The sequence below is a fragment of the Triticum urartu genome, chromosome 2A (genome assembly GCF_056163025.1).
Source record: "Triticum urartu cultivar PI428250 chromosome 2A, HENAU_Tu73, whole genome shotgun sequence".
Taxonomy (NCBI): Eukaryota; Viridiplantae; Streptophyta; class Magnoliopsida; order Poales; family Poaceae; genus Triticum; species Triticum urartu.
In genome coordinates this window covers 77,612,897-77,635,496 of record NC_141874.1, presented here as the reverse complement: position 1 = coordinate 77,635,496, position 22,600 = coordinate 77,612,897, and the positions used below count along the sequence as shown (strand labels likewise).

General features: G+C 43.6%; 1 protein-coding gene across 1 annotated transcript; it reads right to left on the bottom strand.

The window, feature by feature from the left end:
• Positions 1–156: 156 nt before the first annotated feature.
• LOC147983879 (uncharacterized) lies at positions 157–3,872 on the bottom strand. The gene is made up of 4 exons (XM_087540896.1): positions 3,806–3,872; positions 1,319–1,536; positions 541–630; positions 157–441 (listed from the first exon to the last, which is right to left on the bottom strand). The coding sequence occupies exons 1-4, from the start codon at positions 3,870–3,872 to the stop codon at positions 157–159; spliced, it is 660 nt and encodes a 219-aa protein (XP_087397022.1).
• Positions 3,873–22,600: the final 18,728 nt, after the last annotated feature.

Genomic DNA, 22,600 nt, shown 5'->3' with positions numbered 1-22,600 from the left:
AATCATAGCTGATAAATTTAAAAACACACAAATACCCAACATAGATAGCCACATGCATATAAAATTCATCCAACCACCAAAAGGTAACCCACATCCTGTTCACAAACATAGTTCACCCACATAGTTCAGCAAACAACCTAAAGTACTTAAAACACATCATAACATCAAGGAAGGGGGAGACAGGACTTTGGCTAGGGCAGCATGCTGCCCCATGATCTTGTAGTCCTCGCCGTGGATGGCCACATCTTCTGCATGAGCTAGAAGGTGAACGAAGCGGACAGACTTTGGCTTTGGCTTGGTGGTGCAGTAGGGGCAGCGCCAAGTTTTGGTCTTGCTCTTGTAGTAGTAATCCACGCCCTTGATCCTGATCTTCTCCTCTTCCTTCTCTTTAAAGGAGGCGAAGTTGCCGCGGTCCACATCCACATCTTCCCTAGAGACATACTGCACGCGCGAATGAATTACATTAGTACATTATAGATTCATGGGAATACACCATGTCAAACGAACTAAATGAACAATCTAAATTTCAAGTAGGCTTACCTCATACTCTTCGTCGTCACCATACGCTGGATCGTACGGGTCGTCGAAAGTATAGTCTATCTTCCTCCTCTTCCCCCTACCATCATCCTCCTGAATATACAATTGCATCCATCACTAGTAAATACATAAGCCAATTGAAAATTTAGATATGCACAGATGACACATTGATCATAGGGCTAATATACTATGATCCTATTTGCATTTTCCATTGTCATGCACAAACATTGAACAAAAGAGCTAATATAACTACATATTGAAATTTAGATATGCACACTTGATCATAGGGCTAATATACTATGATCATATTTGCATTTTCCATTGTCATGCACACACATTGAACAACACAGCTAATATAACTTGAAGCAAATAACTTGAGTAGCATTAAAAACCCAATCTGTGAGCACTAAAAACAAATCTAATAAGCATCATAGCATTAAAAAAACCAATCTCTGAGCACTAAAACAAATCTAATAAGCATCATAGCATTAAAAACCCCAATATGTTCACAACATCTAGCATTTTTGCAACAATTTTATCCAAATCTAAAAACAAATTTGAAAACCCCAATCATTGCAACACCTAAAATCATAGTTCACAACATCTAGCTAGCATTTTTGCAACCAATTTATCTAACAAACCCTAGACCAAAAACCCCCATCCCCCCAACCCATACAAAAAACCCCGGCCCATCCGTCAAACCAACTACTCTAACCGTTTGAACTACGGTATGAATCACAATCGAACTAACTCTACAAGCTAAGCAAGTGCAAATGAATACATGCTCCTCCACGGCAGGCGGCGCAACGGGGGCATCGGGATGGACTGCGCCGCTTGACGCCATCACCGATGAGGCGGGACCCGCCACATCCGCATCAGTTGCGAGTTTCCCTGCACCGCCGTGGAAGCCGCCGACATCCGCGGTCACCGTGCCCTGACCCTGCAGCTCCACCACATCTCCGGCCGCTGCGCTGGCGTCGTGATATGTCTCCGTCGTATCTACTTTTCCAAACACTTTTGCCCTTGTTTTGGACTCTAACTTGCATGATTTGAATGGAACTAACCCGGACTGACGTTGTTTTCAGCAGAATTACCATGGTGTTATTTATGTGCAGGAGCAAACATTCTCGGAATGACCTGAAACTTCACGGAGCCACTTTTCAGAAAATAAGAAAAATACCTGCAAAAGATGAAGGCCAGGGGGACCACCACCTCTCCACGAGGGTGGGGGCGCGCCTGCCCTCCTAGGGCACGCCCCCTACCTCGTGGGCCCCCTGTTGCCTCTCCGACTCCAACTCCACCTCCATATATTGAGTTTCGGGGAGAAAAAATCAGAGAGAAGAAATCATCACGTTTTACGATACGGAGCCGCCGCCAAGCCCTAAAACCTCTCGGGAGGGCTGATCTGGAGTCCGTTCGGGGCTCCGGAGAGGGGAATCCATCGCCATCGTCATCATCAACCATCCTCCATCACCAATTTCATGATGCTCACCGCCGTGCGTGAGTAATTCCATCGTAGGCTTGCTGGACGGTGATGGGTTGGATGGGATCTATCATGTAATCAAGTTAGTTTTGTTAGGGTTTGATCCCTAGTGTCGACTATGTTCTGAGATTGATGTTGCTATGACTTTGCTATGCTTAATGCTTGTCACTAGGGCCCGAGTGCCATGATTTCAGATCTGAACCTATTATGCTTTCATCAATATATGAGTGTTCTTGATCCTATCTTGCAAGTCTATAGTCACCTATTATGTGTTATGATCCGTTAACCCCGAAGTGACAATAATCGGGATACTTACCGGTGATGACCGTAGTTTGAGGAGTTCATGTATTCACTATGTGTTAATGCTTTGTTCCGGTTCTCTATTAAAAGGAGGCCTTAATATCCCTTAGTTTCCGTAAGGACCCCACTGCCACGGGAGGGTAGGACAAAAGATGGCATGCAAGTTCTTTTCCATAAGCACGTATGACTATATTTGGAATACATGCCTACATTATATCAATGAACTAGAGCTAGTTCTGTGTCACCCTAGGTTATGACTGTTACATGATGAACCGCATCCGGCATAATTCTCCATCACCGATCCATTGCCTACGAGCTTTCCATATATTGTTCTTCGCTTATTTACTTTTCCGTTGATATTTCTATCATCACTACAAAATACCAAAAACATTACTTTTACTACTGTTACCTTTTGCTACCGTTATCACTACTATCATATTACTTTGCTACTAAAACACTTTGCTGCAGATATTAAGTTTCCAGGTGTGGTTGAATTGACAACTCAGCTGCTAATACTTGAGAATATTCTTTGGCTCCCCTTGTGTCGAATCAATAAATTTGGGTTGAATACTCTACCCTCGAAAACTGTTGCGATCCCCTATACTTTTGGGTTATCACATCGCCACGAGCGTCGGCCATCTGACAGATGGAGGCGATGAAGATGAGGAAGAGGATGCGGTGGGGGAGAGCGAGATGGTGCGGTGGAGGCAGTGGAGGAGAGCGAGACGATGACGGCGTGCAAAGGAAGATGATGCGGCAGCGAGTGGATTTGGGGGGAAATGGTAGGGGCGATGGAGGTGGTTGCCCTCTTGATATGATGGGACGTTTCGGGCATGTCCACGGACATGTGCTACCCCACGACCGCGGTCTTGCATGCGCCCATGTATACACGGCCCCACTCGTCAGCTAACGGTCAAAGGCATTGACCCGACGGCAACGTCCGTTATAACCTGTAATGAGGGTTTCGGGCAAGGGAGTGGGAGTGGGGAAAGTGAACAAAAGTTAACATAGTGGGGATGAATGAGTAGAGCTAAGGAACTAGGGACATGGAAATAAAAATTCCTAAAAGTTTTTGTAGTGACTAGACTCGACTTCGGCCAAGGAGTTGGGAAGGGGGCTACCTACAGGCAGTCGGCTCTGATACCAACTTGTGACGCCCCCGATTCAATCATACACTAACCATACACGCAAATGTGTACGATCAAGATCAAGGACTCATGGGAAGATATCACAACACAACTCTAGACACCAATTAAATAATACAAGCTTATATTACAAGCCAGGGGCCTCGAGGGCTCGAATACATCAGTCTTGAATACAAACGAGTCAGCGGAAGCAACAATACCTGAGTACAGACATAAGTTAAACAAGTTTGCCTTAAGAAGGCTAGCACCAAATCAACAACGATTGAAAAGGCAAGGCCTCCTGCCTGGGAGCCTCCTAACTACTCCTGGTCGTCGGCGGCCTCCATGTAGTAGTAGGCACCCTCGGGGTTGTAGTAGTCGTCGGTGGTGTCGTCTGGATCCTGGGCTCCACCATCTGGTTGCGACATCCAAGAGGAATGGAAAAGGGAGAAAAGAGGGATCAAAGCAACCGTGAGTACTCATCCAAAGTACTCAGCAAGCAAGGATCTACACTACATATGCATCGGTGTCAATGAAATGGGTAGTGTATGTGGACTTAACTGCGGAATGCCAGAATAGAGGGGAGAGCCTAGTCCTATCGAAGACTAGCATCTTCAGTGGTCTTGCAGCATTAGAAGAGTGCATACTAGCATAAAGTAAAGTAGTAGTAGTGTTATCAACCTCGGCCAGAGATCCTTTCTCGACTCCCTGCGAGAAAGCAATCCCAGAGCCATACTATCCAGTTATCACCTCAAGTATCCAGTTCTAGTTGTATCGATTGGGATACAACTCCAAGTGTCCGTTACCATAGGACAAGTTATCGATAGATGTTTTCTTCCCTGCAGGGGTGCACCAACTTACCCACCATGCTCGATTAACTCCGGCCGGACACACTTTCCTCGGTCATGCCCGGCCTCGGCCAAACAATACGCCGCAACCCAACCTAGGCTTAATAGAGAGGTCAGCACGCCGGACTAAACCTAAGCCACTAGGGGTCTTGGGCCATCGCCCCGGGAACTCCTGCACGTTGCAAGGGCAGCCGGTGAGCAGACCTAGCTACCTCCTTAAAAAGGCAGGTGTTTATGCAGTCCAACCCGGCGCGCGCCGCTCAGTCGCTGACGTCTATCAAACTTCGGCTTATGCATACGACGTAGAACGCCCATACAATGCCCACGTGATGGTTAGTGCTATCAGGCCAGAGGCCCCTCGGATCAAATATCCAAATCGTAGTGGATTAGGAACGCGCGGTAACAAGCAGAGACTCACGAAAGATGTGACCCCGTTGCCCCGTCTCAAGGACTTGCGGCAAGGGCTAGGAATGCCCGGCCATGCCTCGTAATTATTTCGCAGGCACCCTCCAGTTCAACCCGTCTCCACATCGAGGGGAAAACATCAAGGGGAAACCCGCCTTTCCAAGTAACAGTTGTAAAGTCCAAGTACCCATGTGTCCAAACATCAATGGGAAAACCCGAGGAATCACCCCTAGTGAATTCGACTCGATGTAATTATCAAGGTGAACGTAAGAGGATCCACCCTCGAGGTTCACACTTGAGGGGTTGCATGACAGAGCCGTATCGGAAGTGGTTAAGAAGGAAATCACCCTCGATGACCACAACTGAATAGCTACACTACAGAGATCTCATCAGGAGTGATGTATGAGGTTCCACCCTCGGCACTTGATGGTAACTCTGCAGAGTCGAGCAACAAAAGGGGCGTGATGTGATGTGAGGTGTCGGGCTCTGGTCGTCGATCACGTTGATTGAGTCGTCGATGATGAAGCAGGGGCAACAAGGACAAGGTGGGGGTCACTGATGGATCACTAACCAACCTATACTAAGAATTTTAGGATAAGCAGGTAAGGTAACAATAAGCAGGTTACAAAAGCAGGCTATGCATCAGAATAGGAGCAAATAATAACAGTAGCAAAATCTAATGCAAGCATGAGAGAATGGAATGGGCGATATCGGGATGATCAAAGGGGGGCTTGCCTGGAAGCTCTGCTGAAAAGGAAGAAGTGTCGTCGTCGACGTAGTCGATCACGGGGGCATCATCGGTCTCGGGGTCTACCGGAGAGAAGAGGGGGAAGAAACAGTAAATATAGAGCAAACAGAGGTACCACTAAGCATGACAAGACGATAAAAAGAACTAGGGTCGACCTAACATAGTACTGCACGATATAGGTGAAGGGGGAATTCAACCGGGAATGTATTCCCGGTTCCGGACCTGTGTCAGACAAATGACTTGAGGAGGAATGTTCCATGTTCAGATAGTTAGAGGCATCAGACAGGTATGTGGGTAGCGTATTCGGGTTCGCCTCGTTTTTCTGAGCAACTTTCATGTAGAAAACATTTTCATCTGAGCTACGGTTTATTTTCCATGAATTTTCAAAGTTTTTAATAAATATTCTGGAATTATTAATATTAACATAAAAGGAATATGATGTCAGCATGCCATGTTGATGATGTGAGCAGTCAACAGAGCGGCTGACTAGGTCAAACCTGACCAGTGGGGCCATTGGGACCCACATGTCAGCCCCATTTAGCTTAACAGTGGATTAAACTAATCTAATAAGCTAATTAGCGGGGTGGGCCCTGGTGTCAGTGACTTACTAATGATTCAAACTAATTAACAGATTTATTTATTTGTAAAACGTTTTAAACAAGTGGGGCCCACATGTCATTCTCACTGGTCATTCCAGTCAGCAGTTGACTGGGTCAACCCAATCAACTGGGACCCGTGGGGCCTGCTGGCAGCGACCCTGGGGGTGGCCCCAGGTTGGCCACGTCGGCGGCCGGCGCCGGAGTTGCACCGGCGAGCTCCCCGCGGCGGCGAGTTCACCGAAGAGGCTCGGATCTTCGCTACATAGCGCCAAAAAGCGCGTTTTCACCTGTGTCGAGTGGTGGCGGTTGCGCAGCCGGACTTGGCCGGAACCGGCGCCCGCCATGAGCAGAGGCAGCGGCACGTACGGGTGCACGATGGAAAAAGGCGAAGCAGTGCGCTACGGAGCGAGGGGGAAGGCTGGGGAGAATCCCCGTGCTGCGGTGAGTCCAATGGGCTTGAGCCCGTGACCAAATGGTCACCGGAGCCTCGCCGGTGGCGAGCTCCGCGGAGATGCGTTCGGGCGCTCATCGGGGACGGCGCTAGGAGGCACGGGAGGGAGCGTGCGCGTGCGCGTTGGATCGGGCGTTCGACGCCGCGTCTATCTACGGTGGCGGTGCGGCCCGTAACGGGCTAGAACGACGATGGCGAGTGGACGGGCAGATGCTGGCGTTCGGCCGCGGTCGGAAATGAGGCTAGAGGGCACGGGCTCGAGCTCGTTGGGCTCATGGGAGCACCAGGAGCTTGATTCTGTGCCCAGGTGAGCGCGACAGTGGTATGGCCACGGCGGCGAGGTGATCCACGGCGACGGGCTCACGACAACGGCGACGAGGTAGCTACAGCGCGCGAAGAGGCTAATAGAGGGGAGCAGGAGACGGAGAAGCTCACCGCGCGGCTCACACATAGGCCCATGAAGGTTTAGGAGCTACAGAATGTCGTCGGGGAAGAAGGGGATCGCCGACGACCCAAGGAAGACGACGACGTGGTCGGAGATGCAGATCTCCTCGACTCCTTCCAGCAGCTCTAGAAGACGCGGCAGTCCACGGCGATGCCGATGAGCACGGCCAGGCCCCGTCGAAGGCACGGTGGCCGTGGAGACGACGAAGGGCGACGACGACGGTGATGTTGGGCAGGCACCCGAGCGAGAGGGAGAGGCCAGAGAAAGGGGATCTGAAAGGGGAGGCTGCAAGGAGAGGGGGTGAATGGATCTGGGCGGAGGGCGGGTGAGTGGGGAGGGAGTCCGAGGCGTCGGGGCTGCCCTTATCCCTTCGCCGGCGACGTGGTAGTACGGGGCAGCGCGCTCGGTCCAGCAGGGATGCGCCCCGGTCAGAGGAGCGGTGAGGGAGGGGATCGACCGCGCGGGGAAGGTGGGCCGGCTTGCTGGGGTGGGATAAAGCCCGGTGTGGCAAAGGTGTGGGGTGGCTTCCCTCTTTTCCTTTTTCCATTATTTTGCTCTTTTCTTTTTACAGAAAAAATGCTATGCAATATTTGAGCTGCCAAAAGGAGTTCTGTAAAATTTGGGACTTGGCCAAATAAATACATTACAATATTTGGCACCTGCCACAAAAACTTTGGGAGGAGTTTGAATTGATTTGGATTTTTCACAAATGGGAAACCTTTAAAAATGCTGATCTGGAACTGCTTCAATTCCCAGGGGGAAATTAGCTATCTCAAATGATGTTGAATCACTCATGACATTTAGTTAGTGATAATTTGCAACCCAGCGAACATTTTTATTTTACTGTTTGGAGAAATAATTTATTTTACTTTATTTTAAAATTGAATTTGAATTGGTTTTGAATCAAAGTGAGATTAGCAACAGTAACAGTGATGACTTGGCATCATCAGTAGGGGATTACTGTAGCTTGATTATCTGGGCGTTACATTGGGCGCGCCCTAGGCTTCCTCCCTCCCTCTCCCTCCTTTATATACGTGGGGAGGGCACCCCTATAATACACATCAATTGTTCCTAGCCGTGTGCAGCGCCCCCCTCCACAGTTAACACCTCGGTCATATCGTCGTAGTGCTTAGGCGAAGCCCTATGCCGGTAACTTCATCATCACCGTCACCATGCCGTCGTGCTGATGGAACTATCCCTCATCCTCAACTGGATCAAGAGCTCGCGGGATGCCATCGTGCTGAACGTGTGCTGAACATGGAGGTGCCGTATGTTCGGTACTTGGATCGGTTGGATCGTGAAGACGTTCGACTACATCAACCGCGTTACTAAACGCTTCCGCTTTTGGTCTACGAGGGTACACGGACACACTCTCCCACTCATTGCTATGCATCTCCTAGATAGATCTTGCCTGATCATAGGTAAAAAAATTAAATATCGCGTTCCCCAATAGTTCAACGGTTCGTTTCCTGAATACACAACCATCACAACTATCTAGGAAGTCCCTAGAAGCATCGGTTAGTCCATTATAGAAGATATCAAGTATTTCATTTGTCTTAAGTGGATGATTAGGCAAAGTATTAAGCAATTGGAGAAGCCTCCCCCAAGCTTATGGGAGATTCTCTTCTCTAATTTGCACAAAGTTAAATATTTCCTGTAAGGCAGCTTGTTTCTTATGAGCGGGTTTTAGAGAAGTAGTGAATCATATCCTAGGGACTACGCACACAACTAGGAGCAAGAGTAGTGTACCATATCTTAGCATCACCCTTTAATGAGAATGGAAATAATTTTAGAATATAATAGTAGCGAATTTTCTCATCATGAGCAAAAAGGGTGGCTATATCATTAAACTTAATAAGATGTGCCACAACAGTTTCAGTTTCATAACCATGGAAAGGATCAGATTCAACCAAAGTAATTAACTCTAGGTCGACAGAGAATTCATAATCCTTATCACTAACAAAGATAGGTGAAGTAGCAAACTTAGGATCACTTTTCATTCTAGCATTCAAAGATTTTTCTTTCAGTTTGCATAATAATTTCTTAAGATCGTCCCTATCATTGCAAGCAAGAAAATCTCTAGATGTCTCCTCATCCATAACATAACCTTCAGGTATTTTAGGCAATTCATATCTAGGAGAGCTAGGTCTACCAGGTGTTTCACGATTTTTAGTTTCAAGTACTTCATCAGTTTCAGCATTCTCAATATCTTTAGCTCTAGCAATTTGTTCATCAAGAAATTCACCTAGTGGCACATTATCATCAAGAAAGGTACTAGCATCATCATGAGTAGCATTCATAGCGGAAGTAGCATCATTAATAACTTGTGACATATCAGGATTAACAACATGTGGTGGTGTTGCAAGTCTACTCAAAACAGAAGGTGAATCAAGTGCAGAATGTGATGGCAGTTCCTTACCAACCCTCGTCTTAGAGCGACCGATCTTGGTTTTGGTATCCTTTAGATTCTTCATAATGATAAATAGATAATAATCCCATGTGACTCAACAAATATAGCTATGCTCCCCGGCAACGGCGCCAGAAAAAGGGTCTTGATAACCCACAAGTATAGGGGATCGCAACATTTTTTTAGGGTAGAGTATTCAACCCAAATTTATAGATTCGACACAAGGGGAGCCAAAGAATATTTGCAAGTATTAGCAGTTGGGTTGTCAAGTCAACCACACCCGGAGATTAAATATCTGCAGCAAAGTAATTAGTAGCAAAGTAGTATGATAGTTTTGATAGCAGTGGTAATGGTAATAGCAACGGTAATAGTGATATCAAGGATTTTGTAGCAGTCGTGACAGTATCAATAGCAATAGTAACTCAGTAAGAACAATATGTGGAAAACACGTAGGCATTGGATCAGTGCATTCGTTGGATGATATTCATCATATAACGGGCATAACCAAGGGCGATACAAACCTAGTGATGAAGGAGGGTTGGTGATGATGAAGACCGAAGATTCCCCTCTCCAGAGCCCCAAACGGGCTCCAGATCTGGCCTCCCGATGAAGAACAGGATGCGGCGGCGGCTCCGTATTGTAAAACATGATGAAACTTTCTCCCTGATTTTTTCTGGAAAATAGGATTTTATACCGTCGGAATTAGGGTTGGTGGGGCCACTAGGTGGGCACAACCCAGCAGGGCGTGCCAGAGGGGGGGCACCCTGGTGTCTTGTGCCCAGCCAAGGGGCCCCCTCTGGTGGTTCTAGGCTCTGGTATTTTTCTTTTATTGTAAATTAATTCTCCAAAAAGTTTCGCTCCATTCCGAGAAATTTTATTTCTGCACAAAAACAGCACCATGGTAGTTCTGTTGAAAACAGCGTCAGTTCGGGTTAGTTTCATTCAGATCATGCAAATTAGAGTCCAAAACAAGAACAAAAGCGTTAGGAAAAGTAGATACGACGGAGACATATCAATTTCCTACAGGAGTTATCTCTCGTGCTCTGTGATGATCACGTATTTGTTATCGTATTGATCATGTATCCTTCATTTGTAAATTGTAGCATATCTCTCCTATCCTTCAAGCAGTACTTTAGTTCGTTCACTTTTGCCTACATTTACGTCGATGCTTGCATATTGTTTTCACTCATGATGTTGTGGTTTCTTGCATATTGTGTTATCATCATAATAGTCAAGCCTATAGTTTACTATGCACATGCCATCATTATTGCTTATATCAAAAGATTTGTTCCTCGGTTGGATACCTGCTTAAGTTTTAGTTCATTCCAGTTTATTCTGCTATTGTGCTTGGGCTTGATACAAAACATTTGAAAGAATTTTTGAATCTCCCATTCACACCCCCTCCCCTCCGGTCGATATACTCTTAGTCCCTACAATAGGAAAAAATAGAAAATGGCACTAGGCACTAGGTTAATAGCTAGTTCCCAAAAATGATATAAAATTGCATATAAAGCATACAAGACTGATAATATAATAGCATGGAACAATTAAAATTTATAGATATGTTGGAGACGTATCAGCATCCCCAGGCTTAATTCATGCTCGTCCTTGAGTAGGTGAATGTTAAAAACATAATTTTTTATGTTAAATGCTACCTAGCATGTTTATCATGTAATTTTCTCATGATATGAATATCGGGATATAAATTATTCAGGGCAATAGTCTATCATTTGAAATAAATACATCAATACTAAGACATACTGGCAAACAATCACGCCCTTTCAAAATAAAGAATGCTAAAGAATGATATCCTTACAAAATCATATAACTTAGCATGCTTAGTCTTCCTAACACAAAATATTAATCATGAACTACCTCGATGACAAGTCGAGTAATCAAATCACAATTTTTCTCGCTTCATCTTTTTCAACTTTCACGCAATACTTGAGCGTGAGTTAAGGACTTGGCACTTTGGATGACAAAGAGAATGATGATGAGGGTTCATAAGGGAAGACAAAAATAGATGAAGTCTCACACAATGCGGCTAATCGTTAGGCAATGGAGAGGCCTTATAATCGATGTAAATGTGAGGAGTAGGGATTACCATGCAACAGATGCACTAGAGCTATAAGTGTATGAAAGCTCAATACAGAAACTAAGTGGGTGTGCATCCAACTTTCTTGCTCATGAAGACCTCAGACATTTGAGGAATCCCATCATCGAAATATACAAGCCAAGTTCTATAATGTAAAATTTCTCACCTGTATATGAAAGTGACAAATCATGAAGACTCTCTATATGAAGAACATGGTGCTACTTTGAAGCACACGTGTGGTAAAAGGATAGTAGCATTGTCCCTTCTCTCTTTTTTCCTTTTTTCCTTTTTCTCTTTTCTCCTTCTTTTTCCTTTTTTAGAACAATGTCATGAACCTCATCCCCACTTTTTTGAGTACTCATCAGTCTCCATCATTCTTTACCTCACTAGGACAATGATCTAATAATGATGATCATCACATTTTTGTTTACTTACAACTCGGTGAAACTGAAAAGGAATATGACTATATGAATGCCTCTGGCAGTGTACCAGTATGTGCAATGATCTAGCGTAACATGTGTAACAATGATGAATGGTGGCTTTGCCACAAATATCATGCCAGCTCTATGATCATGCAAATCAATATGACGATGAACGCACAAGTCATGTGACTAGTAACAGTGGAAGTTGCATGGGAATATATTTCGGAATGGCTATGGAAATGCCATGATAGGTAGGTATGATGGCTGTTTTGAGGAGGTATATATGAGGCTTATGTGTGATAGAGCGTGTCATATCATGGGGTTTGGATGCACCGGCAAATTTTGCACCAACTCTCAAGGTGAGAAAGGGCAATGCACGGTACCGAAGAGGCTAGCAAAATACGGATGAGTGGAAGTGCTTCGGTCCAACAACATCACATTAGTCGTAAAGAACTCAACTACTTATTGCAAAATTTTATTAGCCCTCAAAGAAAAGCATGACCTTTCATACCCCTGGTGAGATAGATTGGGAGGAAAAGATCATCGCTCGTCCCCAACCGTCACTCATAAGGTAGACAATCAATAATAAATCATGCTCTAACTTCATCCCAAAACTAAAGATTATACGTACATGCTTCGGGAATCACAAACTTTAACATCCATATTCCTACTAAACCATGATAATTAACAAGTACATGCACATATTACCATCTTTATATGGCAAAACTAAAGACCATCGATATTTCTACTAAACCATGATAATTACCGTACATTCAGCATGTGGTCTCCTAGACTGAACGATTCAGTCCATACTGCAGGGGATATTGATCGAACAAATTTGTTTAGCCCAACCTCCTTCCCCCCAGCCCGAACACGCCGGAGAGCGTAAAGGCCTTTGTCCTTTTACTATGATGAAAAACTAAAAATATAAAGCCCGGTTTTCTGATTTTTTGCTTTGGCTAATAAAATCCCCCTTTTTGTTGTGACTAATAAAGCCCAATGTTTTGCCATGCTCTCAACGAAAATGTCATGGCCAAAAAATAAAGGAAAAAACAAAATTGACATATAGAGAATGAATAAAAGTATACCATGGATATATTTTTCTTAAAAAACATGGTTCAAAAGCAAAAAAATACAAAATAGACCATTTAAAAAACGGTTACCATCATCATTACATAAAAAATGGATATGGAGCATGAAAGAAAAATTGCCATGGCAAAAAAGGGAAAATTGCCATGAAAATATTAAAGTATAATGGACATGTATCTAAAACTAAATATCCCATGGAAAAATTTGACGGCAAAATAAATGTAAAATTTCCATGGCAAGTAAAAATAAAAATTGCCATGGCAATAAAATTCAAATATTTGCCATGGTAATTTAGGTAAATGTGCCATGTCAATTTATGTAAAATTGCCATGACAAAAAATAAAAAGTAAGAATTTCCATGGCAATAAAGGTTAAGAATTGCCATGGCGATTTAGGTAAGTTTGACATGTCAATTAAGTTAAATTGTCCATGGAAAAAAAATAAAAGGTTAACTTTATTGCCATGATATTTTACTATATACATGAAGACCCAAAAAATGTGGATTTAAAAAATGTCATGGCAAATAAAAAGTAAAATTTGCCATGAATGTAAAAGTTAATTTGCAGTGGCAAGTAAAAAGGTAAATTTGCCATGGGAAAAAAGTAGAAGTAAAAGGTTGTAATGTATGTAAAAAATGTAAATTGCCATGTGTGTAAAAGGTTACAAAATTGCCATGGCAAAACATAAAAGGTTATTTTGGCATGGCACTTTAAAAGGGCAAATTTTCCATTGACAAAAAATGGTAAAATTGCCATGGCAATAACAGGGTAAAATTGCGATGGCTAAAAAGTTAAAAAAAATCCATGGCTATAAAACTAAATTTTCCATGTTGTAAAAAGAAATAAGTTTGCCATGCCATTGTTACAAAAATTTGAAATGGTCCATGCACTAGAAATGCCATGATGCATAAAAAAATTGCCATGACAATGACCTATATTTGTTATCATCCCATTAATTGTAATTAAGATGGCAAACATTCTTCAGATGGACTTTGCAAAAAAAAACCAGAACAAACCATGGCAAAAAATGCTTATAGTTGTCGTGGCAAAAAAACATCAATAAAAAAGGATTTTACTTGCCATGGCAAGTTTGCCATATTTTTTAACATCTTAGGTTGCCGTGTTTCTAAAAGTTAGTTTGCCATGACAAGTAAAAAGGTAAATTTGCCATGGTCAAAAAGTAGAAGCAAAAAGTTGCCACATATGTAAAAAAAGCAAGTTGCCATGTATGTAAAAGGTTCAAAAATTGTCATGGCAAAACAGAAAAGGTTATTTTGGCATGGCCCTTTAAAAAGGCAAATTTTCCACTGGCAAAAGAAAGGTAAAATTTGCATGGAAAAGTTAGGGGTAAATTTGCCATGGATAAAAAGTAAATTTTTCCATGGCTATAAAACTAATTTTTCCATGTTGGAAAAAGAAATAATTTCACCATGCCATTGTTACAAAAAATTGACATGGTGCATGCACTAGAAAGGCCATGATGCATAAATTTGTTTGCCATGACAATGAACTCTATTTACCATCGTACCATAAATTGTAATTGGCATGGCAAACATTCTTCGGATGGAATTTTCAAAAAGACACAATAAACCATGACAAAAAATGCTTTTAATTGTCGTGCAAAAAACACATTTATAAATATAATGATTTTAGTTGCCATGGCAACTCTGCCATGTTTTTGAACATCTTAGGTTGTCATGTTTTTGAACATCTTAAGTTGCCATGGCAAGTTTTGCCATGTTGTTGAACATCTTAAATAAAGAATTTTGACATGTTTGTCGTGTTTTGAACATCTTAAGTTTGCCATTGAAAAGTTTGCCAGGTTTTTGAACATATTAAGTTACCATGTTGTTGAACATCTATAACTTTGCCATGTTTTTGAACATCTTAAGTTGCCATGTTGTTGAACATCTATAACTCTGCCATGTTTTTGAACATCTTAAGTTGCCATGGCAAGTTTTCCATGTTTTTAAAATAAAAAAGGGCCATGGAAAATCACATGAATTTTGTCATATACAGCATTATATAGTATAATAATTGCCATTGTTTATGGACAAGGGCAGAGATAAAAATTGCCAAGGAAAACAAACATTGCATTTTTTCGATGGAAAAACTTGAAAATTTTGTTGTATATCAAAATATTAAACTTGCCATTGTACACCAAATTTGCCACCAATTAACATGGAAGGAAGTTGCTAGAAAAAAGGGTCACCGTTGTGGTTCGACATCGAGCATCTTTTTGACATAAAAACAGACCGGGGACATCAGACCATGTTGCACTTTCTCAACATCCAAAGGCCACCGTGCTCACCTCCACAACAGCCATGTCCACCTCTCCAACATCCAACATCACCGCCACCTGCACTCGATCTTCACATGGCACCAATAGCAGCTAACCTCAACTTTCCCTCTGGAACCCCCTTGAATCAACGATCTCATTCACAACATAGAAAAAAGCGATATAATGGGAGAAAAACGGCATGATCATACCTCATACACGAGTTGTACACTTGTAGAACAGATGCAAGCAGTGGCATGCCCTTTCACCTCCTCGTCGGCGGCGCGGTGCCTGGCCCCTCCTCTTGCGGGCAACACGGAAGCCTCCACCTCCTCGCCGGCAGAGCGGTAGCCAGTGTCTCATCCTCTCCATAGGGAGGCTTCCCATGGGAATGGGACTCTCACCGACGTGAGGGTTGCGTCCCACAACGAGGTGATACTGGTGGGGGCAGAGTCGTCGGAGGAAGCCGCCGCGGGGGAGCGTGGGGGAAGCAGCAACAAGGTGGTGGCAGGGACATGCAATCAATGGAGGGATGTCGTCAAAGATCACTCGTCGCCGGCTAGATCCCTCACCATCGGCCATGGGTGCAGGAGAGAAGGCGAGGACGAGGGCGGTGAAGGAAATATGCCCTAGAGGCAATAATAAAGTTATTATTTATTTCCTCATATCATGATAAATGTTTATTATTCATGCTAAAATTGTATTAACCGGAAACATAATACATGTGTGAATACATAGACAAACAAAGTGTCACTAGTATGCCTCTACTTGACTAGCTCGTTAATCAAAGATGGTTATGTTTCCAAACCATGAACAAATGAGTTGTTATTTGATCAACGAGATCACATCATTAAGTGAATGATCTGATTGACATGACCCATTCCATTAGCTTAGCACCCGATCGTTTAGTATGTTGCTATTGCTTTCTTCATGACTTATACATGTTCCTATGACTATGAGATTATGCAACTCCCGTTTGCCGGAGGAACACTTTGTGTGCTACCAAACGTCACAACGTAACTGGGTGACTATAAAGGAGCTCTACAGGTGTCTCCAAAGGTACATGTTGGGTTGGCGTATTTCGAGATTAGGATTTGTCACTCCGATTGTCGGAGAGGTATCTCTGGGCCCTCTCGGTAATACACATCACATAAGCCTTGCAAGCATTACAACTAATGAGTTAGTTGCAAGATGATGTATTACGAAACGAGTAAAGAGACATGACGGTAACGAGATTGAACTAGGTATTGAGATACCGACGATCGAATCTCGGGCAAGTAACATACCGATGACAAAGGGAACAACGTATGTTGTTAATGCGGTCTGACCGATAAAGATCTTCGTAGAATATGTAGGAGCCAATATGGGCATCCAGGTCCCGCTATTGGTTATTGACCGGAGACATGTCTCGGTCATGTCTGCATTGTTCTCGAACCCGTAGGGTCCGCACGCTTAAGGTTACGATGACAGTTATATTATGAGTTTATGCATTTTGATGTACCGAAGTTTGTTCGGAGTCCCGGATGTGATCACGGACATGACGAGGAGTCTCGAAATGGTCGAGACATAAAGATTGATATATTGGAAGCCTATGTTTGGATACCGGAAGTGTTCCGGGTGAAATCGAGATTTTACCGGAGTACCGGGAGGTTACCGGAACCCCCCGGGAGCTAAATGGGCCATGATGGGCCTTAGTGGAAAAGAGAAGAGGCAGCCCTACATGGGCCGCGCGCCCCTCCCCTCCCTTGGTCCGAATAGGACAAGGAGAGGGGGCCGGCCCCTCTCTCTCTTTTCCCCCCTCCGTGAATCCTATTCCAACTAGGATTGCGGGGGGGGGGGAATCCTACTCCCAGAGGGAGTAGGACTCTCCTGGCGCGCCCTCCTTGGCCGGCCGCCTCCCCCCCCTCTAGTCCTTTATATACTGAGGCAGAGGCACCCTAGAGACACACAAGTTGATCCACGTGATATATTCCTTAGCCGTGTGCGGCGCCCCCTGCCACTATAGTCCTCGATAATATTGTAGCGGTGCTTAGGCGAAGCCCTGCAGCAGTAGTGCATCAAGATCGTCACCACGCCGTCGTGCTGACGGAACTCTTCCCCGACACTTTGCTGGATCGGAGTCCGGGGATCGTCATCGAGCTGAACGTGTGCTAAAACTCGGAGCTGCCGTAGTTTCGGTGCTTGATCGGTCGGGCCGTGAAGACGTACGACTACATCAACCAAACGCTTCCATTGTGGATCTACGAGGTACGTAGATCATACTCCCCCCTCGTTGCTATGCATCACCATGATCTTGCGTGTGCGTAGGAAATTTTTTGAAATTACTACATTCCCCAACAGTGGCATCCGAGCCTAGGTTTTATATGTTGATGTTATATGCACGAGTAGAACACAAGTAAGTTGTGGGCGATATAAGTCATACTGCTTACCAGCATGTCATACTTTGGTTCGGCGGTATTGTTGGATGAAGCGGCCCAGACCGACATTACGTGTACGCTTATGCGAGACCGGTTCTCCCGACATGCTTTGCACAGAGGTGGCTTGTGGGTGACAGTTTCTCCAACTTTAGTTGAACCAAGTGTGGCTACGCCCGGTCCTTGCGAAGGTTAAAACAGCACCAACTTGACAAACTATCATTGTGGTTTTGATGCGTAGGTAAGATTAGTTCTTGCTTAAGCCCGTAGCAGCCACGTAAAACTTGCAACAACAAAGTAGAGGACGTCTAACTTGTTTTTGCAGGGCATGTTGTGATGTGATATGGTCAAGACATGATGCTGAATTTTATTGTATGAGATGATCATGTTTTGTAACCGAGTTATCGGCAACTGGCAGGAGCCATATGGTTGTCGCTTTATTGTATGCAATGCAGTCGTGATGTAATGCTTTACTTTATCACTAAACGGTAGCGATAGTCGTGGAAGCACAAGCTTGGCGAGACGACAACGATGCTACAATGGAGATCAGGGTGTCACGCCGGTGACGATGGTGATCACGACGGTGCTTCGGAGATGGAGATCACAAGCACAAGATGATGATGGCCATATCATATCACTTATATTGATTGCATGTGATGTTTATCTTTTTATGCATCTTATCTTGCTTTGATTGACGGTAGCATTATAAGATGATCTCTCACTAAATTATCAAGAAGTGTTCTCCCTGAGTATGCACCGTTGCCAAAGTTCGTCGTGCCCAGACACCACATGATGATCGGGTGTGATAAGCTCTACGTCCATCTACAACGGGTGTAAGCCAGTTTTGCACACGCAGAATACTCGGGTTATACTTGACGAGCCAAGCATATACAGATATGGCCTCGGAACACGGAGACTGAAAGGTCGAGCGTGAATCATATAGTAGATATGATCAACATAACGATGTTCACCATTGAAAACTACTCCATCTCACATGATGATCGGTTATGGTTTAGTTGATTTGGATCATGTGATCACTTAGAAGATTAGAGGGATGTCTATCTAAGTGGGAGTTCTTTAAGTAATTTGATTAATTGAACTTAAATTTATCATGAACTTAGTACCTGATAGTATCTTGCTTATGTATGTTTGATTGTAGATAGATGGCTCGTGCTGTTGTTCCGTTAAATTTTAATGCGTTCCTTGAGAAAGCAAAGTTGAAAGATGATGGTAGCAATTACACGGACTGGGTCCGTAACTTGAGGATTATCCTCATTGCTGCACAGAAGAATTATGTCCTGGAAGCACCGCTAGGTGCCAGGCCTGCTGCTGGAGCAACACCAGATGTTATGAACGTCTGGCAGAGCAAAGTTGATGACTACTCGATAGTTCAGTGTGCCATGCTTTACGGCTTAGAATCGGGACTTCAACGACGTTTTGAACATCATGGAGCATATGAAATGTTCCAAGAGTTGAAGTTAATATTTCAAGCAAATGCCCGGATTGAGAGATATGAAGTCTCCAATAAGTTCTATAGCTGCAAGATGGAGGAGAACAGTTCTGTCAGTGAGCATATACTCAAAATGTCTGGGTATAATAATCACTTGATTCAATTGGGAGTTAATCTTCCAGATGATTGCGTCATTGACAGAATTCTCCAATCACCGCCACCAAGCTACAAGAGCTTCGTGATGAACTATAATATGCAAGGGATGAATAAGACTATTCCTGAGCTCTTCGCAATGCTGAAAGCTGCGGAGGTAGAAATCAAGAAGGAGCATCAAGTGTTGATGGTCAACAAGACCACTAGTTTCAAGAAAAAGGGCAAAGGGAAGAAGAAGGGGAACTTCAAAAAGAACGGCAAGCTAGTTGCTAATCAAGAGAAGAAACCCAAGTCTGGACCTAAGCCTGAAACTAAGTGCTTCTACTGCAAGCAGACTGGACACTGGAAGCGGAACTGCCCCAAGTATTTGGCGGATAAGAAGGATGGCAAGGTGAACAAAGGTATATGTGATATACATGTTATTGATGTGTACCTTACTAGAGCTCGCAGTAGCACCTGGGTATTTGATACTGGTTCTATTGCTAATATTTGCAACTCGAAACAGGGACTACAGATTAAGCGAACACTGGCAAAGGACGAGGTGACGATGCGTGTGGGAAATGGTTCCAAAGTCGATGTGATCGCAGTCGGCACGCTACCTCTACATCTACCTTCGGGATTAGTATTAGACCTAAATAATTGTTATTTGGTGCCAGCGTTGAGCATGAACATTATATCTGGATCTTGTTTAATGCGAGACGGTTATTCATTTAAATCAGAGAATAATGGTTGTTCTATTTATATGAGTAATATCTTTTATGGTCATGCACCTTTGAAGAGTGGTCTATTTTTGATGAATCTCGATAGTAGTAACACACATATTCATAATGTTGAAGCCAAAAGATGCAGAGTTAATAATGATAGTGTAACTTATTTGTGGCACTGCCGTTTAGGTCATATCGGTATAAAGCGCATGAAGAAACTCCATACTGATGGAGTTTTGGAACCACTTGATTATGAATCACTTGGTACTTGCGAACCGTGCCTCATGGGCAAGATGACTAAAACACCGTTCTCCGGTACTATGGAGAGAGCAACAGATTTGTTGGAAATCATACATCCAGATGTATGTGGTCCGATGAATATTGAGGCTCGTGGCGGATATCGTTATTTTCTCACCTTCACAGATGACTTAAGCAGATATGGGTATATCTACTTAATGAAACACAAGTCTGAAACATTTGAAAAGTTCAAAGAATTTCAGAGTGAAGTTGAAAATCATCGTAACAAGAAAATAAAGTTTCTACGATCTGATCGTGGAGGAGAATATTTGAGTTACGAGTTTGGTGTACATTTGAAACAATGCGGAATGGTTTCGCAACTCATGCCACCCGGAACACCACAGCGTAATGGTGTGTCCGAACGTCATAATTGTACTTTACTAGATATGGTGCGATCTATGATGTCTCTTACTGATTTACCGCTATCGTTTTGGGGTTATGCTTTAGAGACGGCCGCATTCACGTTAAATAGGGCACCATCAAAATCCGTTGAGACGACGCCTTATGAACTATGGTTTGGCAAGAAACCAAAGTTGTCGTTTCTTAAAGTTTGGGGCAGCGATGCTTATGTGAAAAAACTTCAACCTGATAAGCTCGAACCCAAATCGGAGAAATGTGTCTTCATAGGATACCCAAAGGAGACTGTTGGGTACACCTTCTATTACAGATCCGAAGGCAAGACATTCGTTGCTAAGAATGGATCCTTTCTAGAGAAGGAGTTTCTCTTGAAAGAAGTGAGTGGGAGGAAAGTAGAACTTGACGAGGTAACTGTACCTGCTCCCTTATTGGAAAGTAGTACATCACAGAAACCTGTTTCTGCGACACCTACACCGATTAGTGAGGAAGCTAATGATAAAGATCATGAAACTTCAGAACAAGATACTACTGAACCTCGTAGATCAACCAGAGCAAGATCCGCGCCAGAGTGGTACGGTAATCCTGTTCTGGAAGTCATGCTACTAGATCATGATGAACCTACGAACTATGAAGAAGCGATGGTGAGCCCAGATTCCGCAAAATGGCTTGAAGCCATGAAATCTGAGATGGGATCCATGTATGAGAACAAAGTCTGGACTTTGGTTGACTTGCCCGATGGTCGGCAAGCAATTGAGAATAAATGGATCTTCAAGAAGAAGACTAACGCTGACGGTAATATTACTGTCTACAAAGCTCAACTTGTCGCAAAAGGTTTTCGGCAAGTTCAAGGGATTGACTACGATGAGACCTTCTCACCCGTAGCGATGCTTAAGTCTATCCGAATCATGTTAGCAATTGCCGCATTTTATGATTATGAAATTTGGTAGATGGATGTCAAAACTGCATTCCTGAATGGATTTCTGGAAGAAGAGTTGTATATGATGCAACCAGAAGGTTTTGTCGATCCAAAGGGAGCTAACAAAGTGTGCAAGCTCCAGCGATCCATTTATGGACTGGTGCAAGCCTCTCGGAGTTGGAATAAACGTTTTGATAGTGTGATCAAAGCATTTGGTTTTATACAGACTTTTGGAGAAGCCTGTATTTACAAGAAAGTGAGTGGGAGCTCTGTAGCATTTCTGATATTATATGTGGATGACATATTACTAATTGGAAATGATGTAGAATTTCTGGATAGCATAAAGGGATACTTGAATAAGAGTTTTTCAATGAAAGACCTCGGTGAAGCTGCTTACATATTAGGCATTAAGATCTATAGAGATAGATCAAGACGCTTAATTGGACTTTCACAAACCACATACCTTGACAAAGTTTTGAAAAAGTTCAAAATGGATCAAGCAAAGAAAGGATTCTTGCCTGTGTTACAAGGTGTGAAGTTGAGTAAGACTCAATGCCCGACCACTGCAGAAGATAGAGAGAATATGAAAGATGTTCCCTATGCATCAGCCATAGGATCTATCATGTATGCAATGCTGTGTACCAGACCTGATTTATGCCTTGCTATAAGTCTAGCAGGGAGGTACCAAAGTAATCCAGGAGTGGATCACTGGACAGCGGTCAAGAACATCCTGAAATACCTGAAAAGGACTAAGGATATGTTTCTCATATATAGAGGTGACAAAGAACTCATCGTAAAAGGTTACGTTGATGCAAGCTTTGACACTGATCCGGACGATTTTAAATCGCAAACCGGATACGTGTTTACATTAAACGGTGGAGCTGTCAGTTGGTGCAGTTCTAAACAAAGCGTTGTAGCGGGATCTACATGTGAAGCGGAGTACATAGCTGCTTCGGAAGCAGCAAATGAAGGAGTCTGGATGAAGGAGTTCATATCCGATCTAGGTGTCATACCTAGTGCAACGGGTCCAATGAAAATCTTTTGTGACAATACTGGTGCTATTGCCTTGGCAAAGGAAT

Excerpts from the sequence above, each read along its gene's own strand:
- LOC147983879 (XM_087540896.1), bottom strand. The coding sequence starts at position 3,872 with ATGTCGCAACCAGATGGTGGAGCCCAGGATCCAGACGACACCACCGAC. Across the intron at positions 1,537-3,805 it reads CGACTACTACAACCCCGAGG|ATACGACGGAGACATATCAC; the intron begins GTGCCTACTACT and ends TTGGAAAAGTAG. Across the intron at positions 442-540 it reads GTGACGACGAAGAGTATGAG|TATGTCTCTAGGGAAGATGT; the intron begins GTAAGCCTACTT and ends TCGCGCGTGCAG.